Raw genomic sequence first — 17,486 nt, 5'->3', positions numbered from 1 at the left:
AGGTTATAATGTTAGCAGAGACAACCTACTAGACACTTGGATAGTGATTTAGAGGCACATAGTTCTATAATTAACACAAATCCAGAATGAGTCCCAAAAGAGCGGTTCATTAGCACACGTGTCGTTCGGTATACTATAAGAGAACTCCATGGATTCAACTTGTCACCACCGTTGTTGCTCTGGTAACCTAACCAGTTTTACCTCATTATTTCATAAGTTTCAAATGTATAGCCTAAGAATTAACAAGAAACACATCTGTTTGGAGGTTACTAAATATTGAGGCATTTAGAATTCGGCAACCTTTTTTTGTTTAATAATCTGAAGAATAACAAAATGCCGAAAACTTTACATTATTATTATTGTTACTTTAAAGTAGAAAGATGTAAACCTGTTACAGGAGTTCTCTTTTAAATCAGAATACAACTTATCTTTAAATAAGGTAAAATAAAAGTAATTTATCATTTGAGGCGCCTCGTTAGCAGGGCGAAGCTAAGATGTCTTGCGGTATAGTGGATTCGATTCTCGGTCTAGCCCTTCGTTTTCCCGGTTACCTCCGTCCGTGACACCTAATTAAACAGGAACGTAAAGCCCACGTGAAAAACATAGGCGTTACTTTACTTTTTCACTATAAATTAATTTCCGTTATAAATTATACAACTATTTGGTACAAAATTAAATTAAATCAAAGGGTATTTGTTGTTCAGCAAAATGGGTAAAAATCAGTGAAAAGATTATATAAAACGAATACAATATCTGCAATTTTAAGGGGTTTAGCGAACCCACAAACGAACAAGTTCATCGCATTTTCATTTAATACTTTTATTAACGCCTAGAATTTAAATACAAACACTTACACTCGTACATTAGGATGTTACAAAGATATCATAGTTCGCAGTGGGTTTTTGTTTACGGCTACTTAGTTTTAGGTTTCTTAGGCTTTAGTCAAATCTACAATCTAAAACATATAATAATTTTACTAATATTTAGTCAAACATAAAGACTAAGGATGAACTTGAAGACGGAACTAGCCACTCTTGGGTCACAAGTCAATTTAATGTCAACTCTAGGCTTCTAGTAGAGACATACAGTTTTTTGAAAGAATTATTATTTAGATAAACTGACTTGTAATTAATAATTTCGGATCAATAAAAGTCTTTTTTAATTCAAAAAGTATTTTAAATTAATTATTTAAAAAGAAGCTCGTCGTAACTAGAAAAATTCATATGAATTTTAAAGAATTAAAGACATATTTTCAAATAATTTTTTTTTCTTTTAGTTAATTTATTTGCAACTGTACAGATTGTGTCCACCTAGCTCAGAGCAATGAGGTCATGTGGCCAATGCGGTTTTTAAGCGACGTGGAGGATTGTCAGGATGGGACGGTGTGGATAGTGATTGAGCCGGAGTATTTGGGGGTGAACGGAGAGTTTTGCTGCGGATATTTAGGAATCGAGTGTGGATTAATTCTTTTACATTGGGAATAATGAGATCGTGATGGAGGGTACGGTTGGAGGAATAGAATGGCGATTTTCAAATATATGAAGGTTTTTTGGTGGCTATGTAGTGAAAAATTTCTTCGATTGCAGAGAAATATCTGAATTTTAAAATTATAATATTCGCGTTCAACTGACACGAATGCTGCCAATAATAAGTACAAAGAAGATACTACTTTTCTCTTCAAATAAAGAGCTATCAACAGGTTGGGTAAAGCTTGAAAAAAAAGTAAATTTAATTTAAAAAAAAGAAGATTTTGTTGATAAAATAATAGAAAAATACAGTAAAAACAAAAATAACTTTTACGGAAGAACATATGGCCTGAATATAAACGGAAGTTACAGAGGGGATGTGGTGTAAATCTTAACAGGAGGCACGCGTCGTTAAAAGTTATGCGTTTATGTCGGGTGCTGTAATTTTTATTTTACTGTTTCCACTTCCATCAGAAGTGGTGTTACACATTATTGGTGAAAGAGGAACTTCTCTTTTATATCTGACAGTGACGCTAGTTTACTGAGATCAAGGAGTCTGAAGTTCTCTTACAAACCTAAGTGGGAAGTAGTATAATGAGGCCAGAATTTTAAATTAAGTTTACAAAAAATTAAATTAATTTTGTACTCTAATGGAATTAGACAGCCCATTTTTCATTAAAAAAAACTTTTTCGTATTCAAGAAGATATTTTCTGTGATAACTCGAAATAAAAAATTCAACACGATCTCAATACTTCCTTCTAACCAGTGGTAAGAGAAAGTAAAAACAGATGCAAATCCAGAGAGGGCGGAAATAATTTATAACAGCTCTATTATCTGTGAACGTAAGAACTGTTAATTTTATTTCCAACATATTAATAAATCAGTAGATATTCTTGATTAATTACAGCTACTAGAGTTCTGGTCTATGATTCCGTCTTGGGACTGAATTAGTTAGAGCTGACTCGTGGCTCAACGTTTGTAATAGCAAATTGACTTCCCAATCTGCTCTGTTCTCGACCAGAAAAAAATGAATATGGTTTACATTTAATTAGTTAACTTTATTTAGCTATATCTAGATTGTATAAAAATAAACCGCGATATTTTAATTTACGAGAAAAATGATTCAAATTTGAAATGGGCCGTCAAGTGGTACAACATCCATTAGAACACCCTTCTCATTCAAGAAGACATGTTGTAGAGCGGTGGAGCTATTTTTGGGGCTTTATTAATAATAATGGTGGTTATTAATAAATTATAAATATGGAGAAGTGAAAATAAGATCAAATTGAATCCCGAGCCGAGTTGGCTGTCACTATACAGGTCTGGTGTTGGCCGTAAATAAACATACATCTTTTTTATTCATTTAAAATAAAAATACCCCCTTTTAATGGTACAGCTGTAATTATTATCGCTAACCAGTTTAGGACTTCAACTCATCATTAGAGGTTAATTGATCAGATTAAACGGTAGCCGAGCGGCCCGCAAAGCTAAGAAGTAGTACTGGGTAGTGGGTTCGATTCCTAGACTAGGTCTTGGAATTTATTTAATGGTTGATAAATAAGTGATTTTGAAAATATGTTTGTTAGTCGCCTCCGTCCATGACCGCCTAATTTGGTTGTTCTCCCGCCTACAAAAAAATAGGCACCATTTTACTCTTTTTATCCTTCCCCAGTGACTGTCTCACGCCTCTTCGCTAAGTGTGTCCCAAAGATTGAAAAACTTGGAGTTTTATGTAAGTGATGTGCATCCTAACTACAATCTATAGGTCTTTTTTGTAAGTCTGTGTGTGTTTTTTTTGTCAGCAATCTTTTATTATTCTGTTCATCCAGCCCTTTATCATTGTTTATCTATCGACCTTCTATTCGCTCAAGGAACATCTATTTACTAAAGATTAGTCTGGTAACCTTATAAAGGAGAAGAATGGCTCTGGATTCAATCCTCTTATAAAAACTTGAGCTGTTAATCCTTCGTTGAATGTTCGTTCCTTTTTCTTTTTAATAGCCTAATATAAAACAGATCCTGATTACATGCCTTATTATTCATCTATGTTTATTTTCTTGAATTAAAAGCGGTTTATTTAAATATAGTTATTAAAAATTTATAATCTTAGTATAATATACAATAACAGATAATATCTCTTTAAATTGAAATTAGATAGATGGTACTTAATGGATGTTTTGTTAGCAATGCCTGCATTCTATTGTGAAGCAAGTATTAAAGGAGAAAAGATGGCTCTGAATGAATGAACACAGCAGGCTGTTTGGCTTTTAGATTTAGAGGATTAGGAACTTTCTCGAGATAGGACAGATGTACGTACCTACCATCACGTGTTTTCTGCACCTTTCTGGTCCTTTAACAATTATTGATAATCTAAACTATATTATTCGTTTCTCAAAACTATTGCCATTAAAATGTAATATTTCACTTTATAGCCGTCATCATAATGGTCACTCTATTAACTTCCGTTTGAAAAAAATATTTTTTTTTAATGCAAAAGTTCACGAAAGTTATCTTAGAAAGTAAAATATTAAGGAATAGACTGCATGTGCCAGTTGCAGATTACTGCATTCAAATTAGTGTAAACAAAATGGAAGTGCAGTAAGTCGTTACTGCAGTCATCAGAGGATAACCGGGACAATAAACCTACATTATTAAATCTCTTACTTCACACTGGAGCTGAAGCATTAGGCAACTATTCACTTCATAGGTTTACCTCATTTTGGCTTCATTTCGCATTTTTATTTCGTAGATTGCAGATAAATAACGAAATCTTTCTATTAAAAAAGCTATAGGCAACCTGGAGAAATAAAGCCTACAGGGACCTTTAAAAACCATTGCTTTAGAAGTAAGCCACTTTCTAGTATTTGAAAACGCTCACGACTAAACAACTTTAGAGGAAATTAAAAAAAACGAGTAGCGCCAGGCAATAGGTTTAGCTTAAATTCGCTCTCCTTTGACGTTCAATAGCCTGACTAACTTAACAATAATATTCTCATTAGGTAATATTCTCATTACAGCAGAGTTAAAGCAGTCTGTATTTGGTAACGTAAAGTTATGAACCTTTGGAACTTTCAAAGGCTTGTTAGAAACTTCTTATTATATGGATGGATCCTGACGGATAAGTCTAAGAAGACTGGCAGTAAATAGTAAAAAGAAATGAGAAGCTTAGATAGTTGTTAGTTAAGATTGCTGGGACTCATTAAAAGAATGCCTTGGAGCAGGGTTCTCTTCCCCCCATTCTGCAAGCAAAGCTAAGAAGGAAACGTTGTAAAAGATAGTTGTAAAAGATGCATAGGAAATTTTGAAAAGAATTTAAAGGGGAGGAATGGGTGATGGAGGGTGACAGAGCTGGATACCCAAGACCGGTCATAGAGTGTTAGGCTGCGGTCCTCGGATTCTCAACCTGAAGAACAAAATTTCGGGATGTCCTTGCCCTTGATAGGTCATTCTCGTGGTCTATCTTCAGGTAGGCTAATTGCCCCTCTTCCCTCCACTCAGGCGATTAGTTCGATGCATCCAAAAGTTAGTTTAATTCCAAATGGTATTAAATCCAACCATGCATTGCATAGCATGTTGCTTTAAAGCGGAAAGAAAAATCTCAAAACTCACCCAATAAACAACTGAAACTAATTTTTCCTTAAAGAAATACTTCCAATAAAGAAGCCTGTTTTCAGTAGTTTTAAGAAATTTTTGCAAAAGTTCGCAAAAACTGAGCAGAAAAATGTAAAGATTAGGAAAAAAAAATTGTTATCTAAGTATTATGAGTGAATATACGAAGGATGTGTGTAGCACAGAACGGTGAGAATGAAGAATGAAATTACGAAGAGAACCAGAGCTTAATACTTGTGACTAGAAACCATGGCTGCAGCATGTTTGGAAGAACTGCAGCACCAGGATAAGAGTAGAAGGATTTAGATTAGCGCCAGAAGTAAATTGAAGTTGGGGAACAGCGTACAGAAATTGCAGAGAAGAGCTGTGGAAGGGAAAGGATTAGATATGCGGTTAGCGTATTGGATTCCCATGTCCCGGGTTCGAATCCAGCTGCTGACCCTTAGATTTTCTCTTTCTAGGAGCTTCTTACAGCTCACTGTCCGGTGATGGACAGTGTTGTCTGTAACGAGAGAACACTGTCCGGAGGCCGGCAGTGCACTGAAAAAAGCTCCGGGCGCCAATAACCTGAGATGTTGACGCGCCTTAAAAAAATAGCTGTGGAAATTTGAAATGAGCAGAGAAATTGGACTGGGCTGGTAATGATTGTAGTTTCAAAGAATCTGTACAGGTTGCAGCACAATGCAGGCGGCTAATTGAGGCATTATGTTGTCCTTCGTACATACTATATTGGCAAGATTTAAGGACATTTTTACATTTTATTTTATGTTAATATTTCACAATATATTTAGTAATTCGCTTTGGCTTAAATTAACGGGTTTTGCGTAAAATATAATGTGAGAAAGAGTTTGATGCGTTATGAAATTCGTAGTTTAAAGTTCAGATATTGGCTAGAAGTTTGGGTATACCAGTAATAGAAAGCAGAGTGAGTTGCGTCATATTTATTAGCAATGAACTTCACTAAGTTGGAATATTGTTTCATCAAAATTATTGTAATACAAAAGTAATATTATTTATTGAAGGTAACTGTTAAAAAATATATATTTGGAGGGAATAAGGGTTGGAAAAAACAGCATCAAGGGAACTACATTCTGAAAGAGATGTCACAGGTTTAAACCTTAAAAAGTGGCCAAGTTCATTATTATACTGCTAACTCTAAGATATTTGAAAGCAAATACAATCTGGTGTTGATAACTTTATGTTAAAGCAATACGTGGTTCATACTGAAATATTGGTGCAATTTCTTTGGTGAAATTCTCTAATCCTGCGGACGGTCCTTCGAGTAATGCAGCGTTGATAAGCCGTGAAACAGCCGTAATAAATGGATTCTCTTGTTTCAAGCATAGATCGTCAGCAAAATTTGAACATATTTCCAACACGTTTCTCAATTTATGAAACAATTTTGGCGATGCAAGCATACACCCTTGTAAACATTTGTATAACATATTGTCATGTGCTTGGCGCACTTCTTCTACGCTTCCTGCTTCATTAAAAGCTAACTGAAAATCCAACCAATGTACTTCTATGGTGCCTATAGTCATATATGAGATGCAATATTGTAAGAACACTGTCATTATGTGTCTAAGATATTGCTGTCTTATTGAAAGAAACTTATTTTGTCTAGTTCTTACCAGTTTAAAATGAATTCTTTTTAAATAAAACAAGTGTCTGAATAACATTTGGTAACATTTAATGGACATTTGATGTATTACCAAAGATACTGGCCATTTTGCTTCCATTTTGAAAGTTAGTGCTTCCAATCCGGTTTGTTCTTCAAGACATTCTTCATCATTGCCACCATATGGATGTAAATTGTAGACTTGCCAACGGAGGGTCTCCTTTTCCAAGTATAAAACCATTTGATCGGCAAATTTTAGGCCACCCAACGATGATGTTTCCACACTGGAACTAACCAATAATGGTAGATAAGATACGCAAACTTCGTGGGCTGGTCTGTCTAATTCTTCACCACAATTATCGATTATATTGTGAAATAAATCGCCACCTTCTAAACATAAAAATGATTTAGTAGTTTTTATCCTTTCAAATAGATTAAAACGATTCAACATTAAATCAAGTAAAGTGACACTGGCAAAACAATGCGCTCTTTTTATGATATCCACGTAATTTTCATCTGCAACATCGTACGCAAGGGGTTCTTCAGATAGGAGGGGCATTTTTTCCATATCATCTAGACTCCTTCTTACAGCGTCCAAATATTTACCAGCTTTGTAAATATAAGTTTGACAATCTACCAGAAATATTGGTACTTCACTCACCCTTATATTAAACATACTATCCCAATTGGTTGGCCCTTTTACACTGACTTTTTGGGTAACCATAAATTCATCAAAAGGGTCAAATAAAATGCCTTTGTAAATCCACATTGATATTGATTGAAAATAAGGTTCAGAAGCAGCTAGAGTAGCATCAACGGCTAGTTTCTTGCTATGCGAATCGATGATACATGTGTTACAGAAGTTGTGCAGTGCAGTGAGCGTTGCACCGCCTCGCAGATCTTGCACCGCGCAGACTACATCATGAAGCACTTTCATTGACGCCGTTGTTCCTTGCAAGCAGAAATACAGCTGGTTTAGATCTAAAGGATATTTAGAATGCCTTTCTTCAAGTAAAACAATCATTTCTGAAAATTTTAATATTTTTTCTTCTAAATACCCTGAGAGGGCTTGATTCACTCGACCAGTGCTTAGCTCTAAACCTTTTTGGGCAAATCTTACAATTTTAGAATAATACGAAGCCAAAGGTAATAGTCTCATGGCCATACTTCGACATATTCCAGTAACTGTATCACATATCTTGAAAATTCGATCACCATTTGGATTTTCTAAACTCTCCGCATTAATATAACGTCCATGGAAACCGAGAAAACAATTTAATAAATCATCAATTATTTGATTTTCTTTGTCTACATCCTGATCGAATAATGGTGGCACAGGATCTATGTTGCCAAAATCTATAAAATCCCAACTGGTCCTTGGTCTGACCAGTGTCCATCTTGGATCTTCGTGCGTATCTTCAATTCTACGACGATACACTGATGTCATGTTCTCAGCAAAATTTTCTAATAATTTCCATTCTTGGTCGAAACCATCATATATTGTGCCAACCAATTGGTGCACGATTTCATCGCCTCGTTCTCCAATTTGAGCAGAATCACATTCCTCCATAGACATTTGCAACTGAAAAAGTTAATATTATTCAGATAAATTATCTTTAAAAAAAAAATAAAATAAAGTTTGAGTTTCATATCTAGAAGCCATTACTCTTTTTTTTGTAAGTAATTCTTATAAGCTTTCTTCCTGTCTTGGTCTCTTGTGCTCCTTCGAGAAAAAGATTTATGAGAGAGAAAAGGCGAGAATACCTGAGAAAGTTCTAACTAAATGTACTATTTAGATACTCATAGTTCGGCTAGGTAAGGCCCTAGGGTCTCAAATAATAATAATAAATATGTTTGTAAATTCGTAGTTTGAAAAAATCAGTTTTAGTCCTTGTTCACAGTTTCATAGAAACAAAAATAAAACTTTAGACAATAATTACTTCAACCGCAATTATTTAGAACAATTAACTTTTGTTAACTCGTTGTCACGTTTAATGCTTGTCAAGGGCTCTCAGCAAGAGTCCATGTCTGTGACAATAATAAGGGCGTTACACAGATCACTGCACAAAATTCTTGCAGTCGTGAAATCCATACACTTAAAAGAATGACAAAAAAAACATTTGCTGTTATTCTGGCCTATCAATCATTTCCGGCTTTCTCGGTTCTATTGGTCAACTGACAAAATGGGTCTCACTAAAAATGAGTGAATAACGTTTGTTTGATAAACACAATCACTTTCAATAACATTATTGTATTATTGTTGTACAAGTAAATAAACAATTGGAGAGACCCCCTTCTGAAGCCCAAGTGTACACTCTGTAAGGATCCCTCGTCATCGATCATTAATAGGAGTGGCTAACAGCATTATAGCAAGTTACACCGCTAGTTGTCCCCAAGTGTTTAGGTACCACAGAATTATAAACCACAAGGGTTTGTTCCATTGTAAATGGTTGATAAGAGCACAGTGGGTTCTATTCATAGGATAGCTTAAATAAGTTTTATTATTGTGATAATATGTCTAAGAATAAAGCTCTACAATTCATCTCCATATTTAATTGAAGTGAAATCAAAGCCTTCCAATTAATATATTGACAGTCACCTTGTGTAAAAATTCCTTTATTCAAGAATTACACCCGATATTTGTCGAGTAGACAAATAGCTGTTTAACTTTTTTTCCATACTTTTTGACAAATATCTCTTGCAAACTCAGAAAAATAATAAAAATCTTTAGTTTTTTAATATTTGGGTAAAATTTTAAAATTGAAATAAATCTGGTTTTTTTTTTTTAGAATGTGGAAAGAAAAGTCTAGTGAACTTTTGCATCTGATTTTTATTTCATTGTGTATCAGATAATTTTTTATAACATTAATTTCATTTAGTTTGATTAACAAAATAATAAATACGTTTTTATTTATCTATAGTACAAAAACTTAAGTTTTTTTTAAGGCCTTCGAGAGCGCCCTTAATATAATCAATCATGTAGTAGAGTAAACGCTTAAGAACCATTCATTGCCTTAAGTAATAATTCGGTAATGAGGAGGAGAATTTCAAACATATAATAATGATATGTCCACGATATGTGGTAGAAAGGAAACGAATGTTTGACGACATATACAGGTATTTAGATGCACCATTTCGCTACGAAGATATAATATTCTCCACCAACATATATGTGCTGAAGTCTATAGCAGAGCTAGCAATGAAAAATGAATGTATTTAAAAGTTATAGCTGATTAGAATGAATGTAAGAAAATGATTAGAGAAGGATTACGTGATTTTAATTTCGGTTAAGCTATAAGGATGGCAGTAATATAGAGTACTGATCCATCCATTAGTTGTAGTTTATGTAAATAGTTGTATATAGTAGAGGGATGAATGTGTGAAGCGAATGTATTTATAAGTCAGAATGGAGAGTGAGTGATATTCTAGTGATAAGCACCTAGACCAGTGGTGGGCAAACTTTTTTAATGGGGGGCCACAAAGTTTAAGAAATTCTAGAGGAGGGCCAGAATTATAGAAAAAATGCATTTTGTGTTAAAGCTTTTAATCATATTATAAAAACATTACAGCATTACACACTTGTGTAACTACGCGGCTAGTTTAGCTTCACCTATAGGTTATGCATCTATTATTCTACTAAGTAGAATCTACTTTATACTTCTTGACCGTCAAAACGTAATTATAGCGGGCCATATACTATCCATGTCGATGGACCCTCGGCGGGCCGGATTAAATACTTTCGCGGGCCGGAGCTGGCCCGCGGGCCGTACTTTGCCCATTACTGACCTAGACGATGCTGGCTGTATGGCGGAAGCCAATGCCAAAAAAAAAGGCAAAAAAATAAAATAAAATAATTCGGTTTTATTGACTGTGAATTCATAATAATATGTGTAAGTAATAAGCCTTATTGCATTCAATGGTTAAATACTCTCTATGCACTTTTAAGTTTAATTAGTGATTCTTTAAAAGATGCAGCATGGAGGCGGCTACGAATAGAGTAAACATCTCAGAAACTAAAGAGAATCGTGGAAATATCCAATGAAAATATGTTGAGTAAATATTATAATTATTCTCATTTCTGTACTGTTTGACAACATGTAAATTAACATAATATATTAATTCTTTAATAAATTATTAAATAGATATGTTTCTAATAACTTGTGTTTTGGAAAACCAAGGTGGTCTTGGTCCCAACTCAAATTTTCGAGACTCTATTGCACATAACTTGCCATAAAATTTAAATTAGGAATGTTAACCAACTGTCAAATAACTGCCAAATATTTTCGTCAATTATTTACTTTAAATAACTTTTATTTTCTGTAAAAAGTTATAATTAACTGCCTCGCAAAAAATCGACTGTTTTAGCGTGTGCTTTATTAAGACCTAAAGGAATCATGTTTAGTAGCTTTAACTCACTGTGCTCAATCAATGATAACGTTGCTAAGTCTTCTTAGGTCATAATGATCTTGTTCATCTTATTAATTCTTTGGTGAATATCTTATAATAACTTTCGTTTTATATTTTATTTTATTGATTGAAGTAAAACATTTCTTAACATTTGCTTTTTTATTCATATATTGTTTGTAAGAACGGTATATCTCCATTAGTGAAGAAATCCCTTCTAAGTTTGCTCATTAGCTGGTACCACCAAATCTCTAATGAACATGCTTGTTTTATGCAAATAAAGCTGACAACTGCCACTATATACCACTTTCTGATCGTGTCTCTGGGACATGTAACAAGCTGTGTGCTCCTTAACTGTGCACCTACACAAATTCTTTTGGAGCTAATCCAAACTTCCTCATCTTAATTTTCAGTTAACAACCAAAATTATTTAAATGAACCATCGCTTATTTTAAAAAAATAAGAATTTTACATACTGTTTTACTACTATTTATATATGTAATTATTGTTGAAGCTTGTTCAAATTTTTCGGTACTTTTTAGTCCTATAACTCAGAATTATACTAAACATGAAAAATAGAGTAGGCTAATGAGCAGACTAGACGAGATTTAACACATTTATTTACTCAGAAATTATTCCTAATTACATTAAATAATATCTCTGAACAATTACTAATACAGAATAGTGTGATCTAGACTGAAACACTCCTTCTATTTGCATCTAAGTACCTACTCGTCAAAGTACTCGTCACTTTCGGCTCTTTTGGTTCCACCAATTAAGAACATTCCTAATTATTATTCTACAATGGATTATAGTACACAAATGTTGCTGTAGAAAATGATGTCCTCGTACAATATATCTTCAAAAAATCATTAATATTATAAATTATCATTTATTATTATCAATGCATTAAATAAAGATTTTTTTTTTTATCTTTTATTGTAATTTACCACTGCAACAGTTGTTGCAACAAGCAAATATGGTAAAAGAAAAAAGAAATAAAAGAAAATCATGAGTGGAGAAGGCACCCAGTGGTGCCACTCCAGTAACGTGCCTTGCTCTCACGATAAGAGAAGATCACGAGGCCATCTTCTCTTCAATCTTCTTAGAGGATTACCTGGTAATGTGGAGGAAGATAGGTGTTCTATTAGAGGGTTAGGATGAGCTGCTATAGAGGAATGAAATTTGAAGAAACGAGTGTTAGCAAGATCTGTAATGAAAGGAATTTTGAGGTCATTATGGATAGGGTGAGATTAGATACATAGGACGGAGCGTTAAGAAGTTTTCGAAGTATTTTTGACTGTAATGCCTGGAGGCGTAGTGAGTTGGAACGCTTAGTCGATCCCCATACTTCGATGCCGTATGACCAAATGGGTCGCAGTAACTGTAGATATAAGAGTCTTTTGTTATGTAGGTTAAGTTTCGATCGTTTGTCAAGTAGTCTGGCGAGAAGTTTGTGGCATTGGTTAGTTTCTTATCTTTTCAATCTAGTATGGGGATTCCATGTCAACCGTTTGTCTAGTTACACTCCAAGGTAGCGTACTTTGTCCACAGTTGGTATAGGAGTTTGGTTCAAGATGACAGGAGGTAGGATTTTCCGTCTGAGAGTAAATACTATAAACTTTGACTTCGTAACGTTGGTTTTGATTCTCCATTTGAAAAGCCAGTCCTGTAAGTGGTTGATGTGTGTTTGTAGAGTTCGTGTAGCAATAAGAGGATCGGAATGTGGAGATAAGATAGCAGTATCGTCAGCAAAGGTGCAGAGAATAGTATTTGGATGTTGAGGTATGTGTGCTGTACATAAGGAGTAAAGAAGAGGACCAAGGACACTGCCCTGAGGAACACCAGCTCGAGCTAGACGGATATCAGAGTCTGCTGCTCCACAGTTGACTCTGAAATATCGATCTTTTAGGTAAGATTTGAGTATGGGGTAGTAAGTATGAGGAAGAATCTCCCTCAGCTTAAACAGTAGTCCCTCATGCTACTGTTTTAAAGATTTAAATTTTGTCATGAATTGTGACTTACAGTTTGAAATGGTAAAGTCAAAATAAGTTAAGTTGTATGCAGATATCACATCCGCGGCGTAAGGCTGAATTTAATTTCATCTCTAATGTATGTAATTGCAAGCAGTTATTAGGTACCCACATTACTAAATTATAAAAAAGTATTGTGGACGATCTCGAAGAGTAAATGAATAAATAATATAAAATAAAATAAAAAAGTAGTTTGTTTTTGTTTTCAAAATAAAGTAAATAAAGTTTATTTACCTCGATATTCCCTGTGGCCACTACCAGGTTTGACTACATATTTACGTTATCCATTAGTAAGGTATTTTCCTCAGATAAGGTTCGTCTATTTTCCTCTACAATATATTGTTAATATATCCTGAAAATTTGGATATTTGAATGGTTAAAGTCACATAATTAGATCTTTAAATTTTTAAAAAAAACCTAATGTATCATTTGATAATATGATATTTCTACTGAAGATCTCTATTACTATTTTTGAACGCAGTTGCTTATTCAGAACGTTCGTATGAATTAAGATTATTGGGAGTCCGGTAAACGGTTAGTAGATCCTACACGGATCAATAATGAAGGATAATGAAATAATATTGAAGAGAAATCAAAAGTGTTGATTTGATGTTAGTTTAATCGCTGTTATCGCCCCTCCTCGCTATCTTCACTGTTACAATTTGATCGCAACCATCCATCGTCTGACGGAATGGCGCGCTACCTGAGTTACCTAAAGAGCCTCTAAGCTCTGTACATCAGGCCCTCGCTCGCCCAAAAAGTGTTGAGGTTATTAATTTTAAGTTAAGGTGATTTTTTAATTAATTAGTTAAGGTGGCAATTAATTGAGGTGATTAAGTTAATTTCCCAGATGTAGTCTTCCCAACTGCCGATAATGTGCTCAGTTTTATTTTATTCTTGTACTTCATAATCTTCTGTTTCTCAAATTCATTTCTATCTCTAATATTGACTTAACTCTTAAATAGAGTTGCAAGGCAAAGAGGCTATAAGTGTCAGAGAAGATCAGTTGCCTAGGCACTGGCAACACATGAACCATATTATAAAGGTACGTAAATAGTTTTGGCCGATACAGATAATTGCGGTTTTTGTTTGAATAAGAGAACTGCTCCACGAACAGTGCTATTACAAGGGTTATGGCAACAGCGATGCTCCTCCAAATGGCCGTGTTACCGTTAGTGAAGCTTTTACGTAATAAATGTCGAAGGAAAGAAAATTGGCTTCGGAGTTAATGAGAGTAAGACTAAGTACTTGAGTGTTGGTGCAGATTACAATTTGAGAGTTCCCCTGGAAATAGAAGGGTACTCATTTGAAAGTATCTCATCGTTTACTTACCTGCGGCTGAGCTGAATAATGAAAACAAAATTGAACAGGGGATAAACAGGAGAATTCTGGTTAGAAACCGGGCCTATTTTGCCAATTTACGAAGGTAACACTGTATAAAACATTAGTAAGGTCTGCTGTAGTGACATACTCTGCAGAAACATGGACCCTATGTGCTGGTGTAGTCAACACGCTGAAGGTATTTGAGCGTAAAATATTAAGAAGAATATTTAGACCTGTGCTGGAGGAGGGTGCATGGAGAAGAAGAAATAATAAAGAGCTGTATGAGTTATACGGGACCTGTGATATTGTACAGTTCATCAAAGTGAGGAGATTGGCTGGGACATGTTGCGAGAATGGCGGAGGACAGAATACCTCAGATGTTATTTGCAGACGAGAAGAAGAGGGTGACCGATAAGATGTTGGCTCAATGGAAGAGAAAGACCATGTATAGAAAGGACTGGTGGAGCATTGTTGGGGAAGCCAAGGCCCACTTTGGGCTGTAGAGCTGTTTAGTAAATAAGTACCTTTTGCGAAGCGTTATTCGGCAGTTTCTAAACAATGGTCTTCAGAAAATTCTCTGAGCTACTGGTTAATGTTAGATGACCGAGACTTGCTTTGATCTTCTTTCCATAGATCCCATCCTCTATTTTCTATTAAAAATAATTTAATTGTCCTCAACCACCGCGAAGGACAGCCTTGGAGCAAGGCGAAACATCAGCTAACTTGTAAAATAAGCATCCCCGGAAAAATGTTTTTAAAGAAAATACGATAATTGTTCAACTGATTATGTATATATGTATATACTAGACATCCGCGAAAGAAAAACTAATAGAATGAAACAAAGCGCTTTCTACACTATGGATTACCAAAATTTCCCAAAAATCTTAAATTTTAATAACTAAAAAATATAGCATTGCAGCTTTTTAAAACTTGTTAAAGTTCAAAGAGAATTTTACAGAATCTATAACACTCTACTTGCTCAATTGATGTTATATTTCGTAAACTTCGCACGTTTATAAACACGCATACATTAATCGAAGATAGGTTCTATCTTAAGCAAAAGTGTAATGCAAACAGGTATTATGATCCTTATTCGGCTTGGCCTAATCAGATAATTAATCTGTGGCTCACCTTTTATTTGAAATTTATAGACTTTGAACCATACATTTTTCCTCTTTAATTTGCTTGATTAACCTTCAATACTTGGTATCCCCAGTTACATAACATATGATATACTTTTCTTACATTGTTTTCGCCTCATTGATTTTTTAAAAAATAAATCGTCTGTCATTCTGATATGTTTTTTTATCCTTTTCATTCTGCTCATACACCTTTTATTTCTTGGGGTGTTGTGGAAAGTAACACGATTAAGTAATTTCACCTTGTATGCAGAATAATGTAACCCACTTACGAAAGATATTTTTAAAGGTTTTGTTATTTAGTTCTACTGAATAAACATTGTAAAGCTGATTATTTAATGTTTCCTCTTTAAAAAAGGAGAAAGACTCATCAACCGCCAACTTGGGTTTGAGGGAAGGAGATTTGCCACTATTTAAATTTTGTTTCGTTAACCATTTCCATAAGGTGGAGATTTTGAAAAATCTTAGCATCTTTATAGCGTAGGCAACCTAATGTTTCAAAGACAGATTTTCTTCAAGAATTCTTTTGGGTTTCTTTAAAAAATTAAATTTTCATTTTTATCTCTTTTCACTTTTAAGCACAACTTTTAACGAAATAGTGTTTTTAATTTATCCTACAGGCAGTAATTATCTCATTTATGGGCACATAGCAATACTTACTTGTGATAGCTGTAACAGTCTAGAAAAAAAGGATCTTTGTACAGAAAAAATGTTCCAAAAGCGCCCAGCAAAAGTAGAATTACTTCAGAAATATCATTTATTTGTATTGTGCGATTTTACAAACTATATAATGTAAGAATTAAAAATTGGTTATGCAGTTCCGAGTTTGGTAAAATGTGTAGGCTAGAACTTTGGGAATTGTATTAAGAGCATGTCATCTCAGGGTTCTTGCCGGGTTTTTTTACTAAAGAACGAAATTAATTTATTTTTTAAAGTTAAATCTTTTATCTAATCATCTCATTGGCACCTTGGAGCCTTCTCAGTGTACAGTGCCGGCCTCCATGGCTCCGAATAGTTAGCTCTCGTTCTTCTTTTTTTCCTGCGCCGATGAATGGCTATCCTTTCCCCTAGTAATGGTCCTGTCTTGGAAGACCAATCAACAAAAATCCAAGCATATTATTTTCATATTAATCTGTAAAATCTTTCTCGCCACATGTTTCAATCTCACTTGCTTTCCAGCAGTTACTTAAGTCTTTTACTTAAGATACCACCTTGACAAACGATTGTCTTGTAACCCTCACTCTCGAATCAAACGAACTGAACTGACTCAATGGTTCAAAAAGTTAAAGAAACTTTTAAACAAATATTCCAATCTCACTTTGCACTACACACGACAACTATATAAAACACTCTACAAACTCCAATATGGACCAATAGACTCAAACTATAAGGGACTGCCAAACGCACCAAAGATTAGATTAGATTAGATTAAATTAGGGCGGCCTCAAGGCCTACGCCACTGCGACCCCTTTGGATCTATTGTGGCTCCCCGACTTTAGAGCTCACCCTCCAGACCCGTCCGTTTAATTAGACTCTTAATTCCGGAGAGTGACTCCTGGGTAAAGCTCTCCGGTCTTGGTTTTTCCTCCCCGAGAAGTAACATCCTTAGCCATACAAGCCCCTCACACTGACACAACACGTGCAGTGCAGTTTCCTCTTCTTCCTGGCAGAACCTACAAAGGCTGTCATCTGCCAGGCCCATGCGATGCATGTGTTTTCTGAGTCTGCAGTGGCCAGTTAATAAGCCTACAATTATAAGGATAGCCCCCCGGCCTTGACGGATTAATTCTGCAGTCAGAAACGCACCAAAACTCTGTTGCATTTAATCCTGACAGTCGAAAATCCTACGTACATAGTAAATGCTTCCTTTTACAACTCAAACCTGATCATCCA

General features: G+C 34.7%; 2 protein-coding genes across 4 annotated transcripts in view; one reads left to right on the top strand and one right to left on the bottom strand.

Moving 5' to 3' along the window:
• Nucleotides 1-17,486, top strand: part of LOC141447904 (D-ribitol-5-phosphate cytidylyltransferase-like) — a 160,162-nt gene that overhangs the window by 120,452 nt on the left and 22,224 nt on the right. The window lies entirely within an intron of this gene.
• LOC141447887 (gamma-tubulin complex component 2-like) lies at nucleotides 5,899-15,728 on the bottom strand. Of its 2 annotated transcripts, XM_074115794.1 has the most exons (4): nucleotides 15,586-15,728; nucleotides 13,366-13,483; nucleotides 11,831-11,957; nucleotides 5,899-8,276 (listed from the first exon to the last, which is right to left on the bottom strand). In XM_074115794.1, exon 4 carries the CDS (start codon nucleotides 8,268-8,270, stop codon nucleotides 6,273-6,275), a length of 1,998 nt encoding a protein of 665 aa, XP_073971895.1. In that variant the 5' UTR covers nucleotides 8,271-8,276; nucleotides 11,831-11,957; nucleotides 13,366-13,483; nucleotides 15,586-15,728; the 3' UTR covers nucleotides 5,899-6,272. The 2 variants fall into 2 exon arrangements, with proteins under 2 accessions (XP_073971895.1, XP_073971894.1); XM_074115793.1 differs by lacking the exon at nucleotides 11,831-11,957 and having other exon boundaries at nucleotides 5,900-8,276.

This window comes from Rhodnius prolixus, unplaced genomic scaffold (assembly GCF_049639745.1).
Source record: "Rhodnius prolixus isolate KJV_2025 unplaced genomic scaffold, Rpr scaffold_13, whole genome shotgun sequence".
NCBI classification, from domain to species: Eukaryota; Metazoa; Arthropoda; class Insecta; order Hemiptera; family Reduviidae; genus Rhodnius; species Rhodnius prolixus.
The sequence above is the reverse complement of the archived record's forward strand: the minus strand, read 5'-3'. Positions and strand labels throughout refer to the sequence as shown.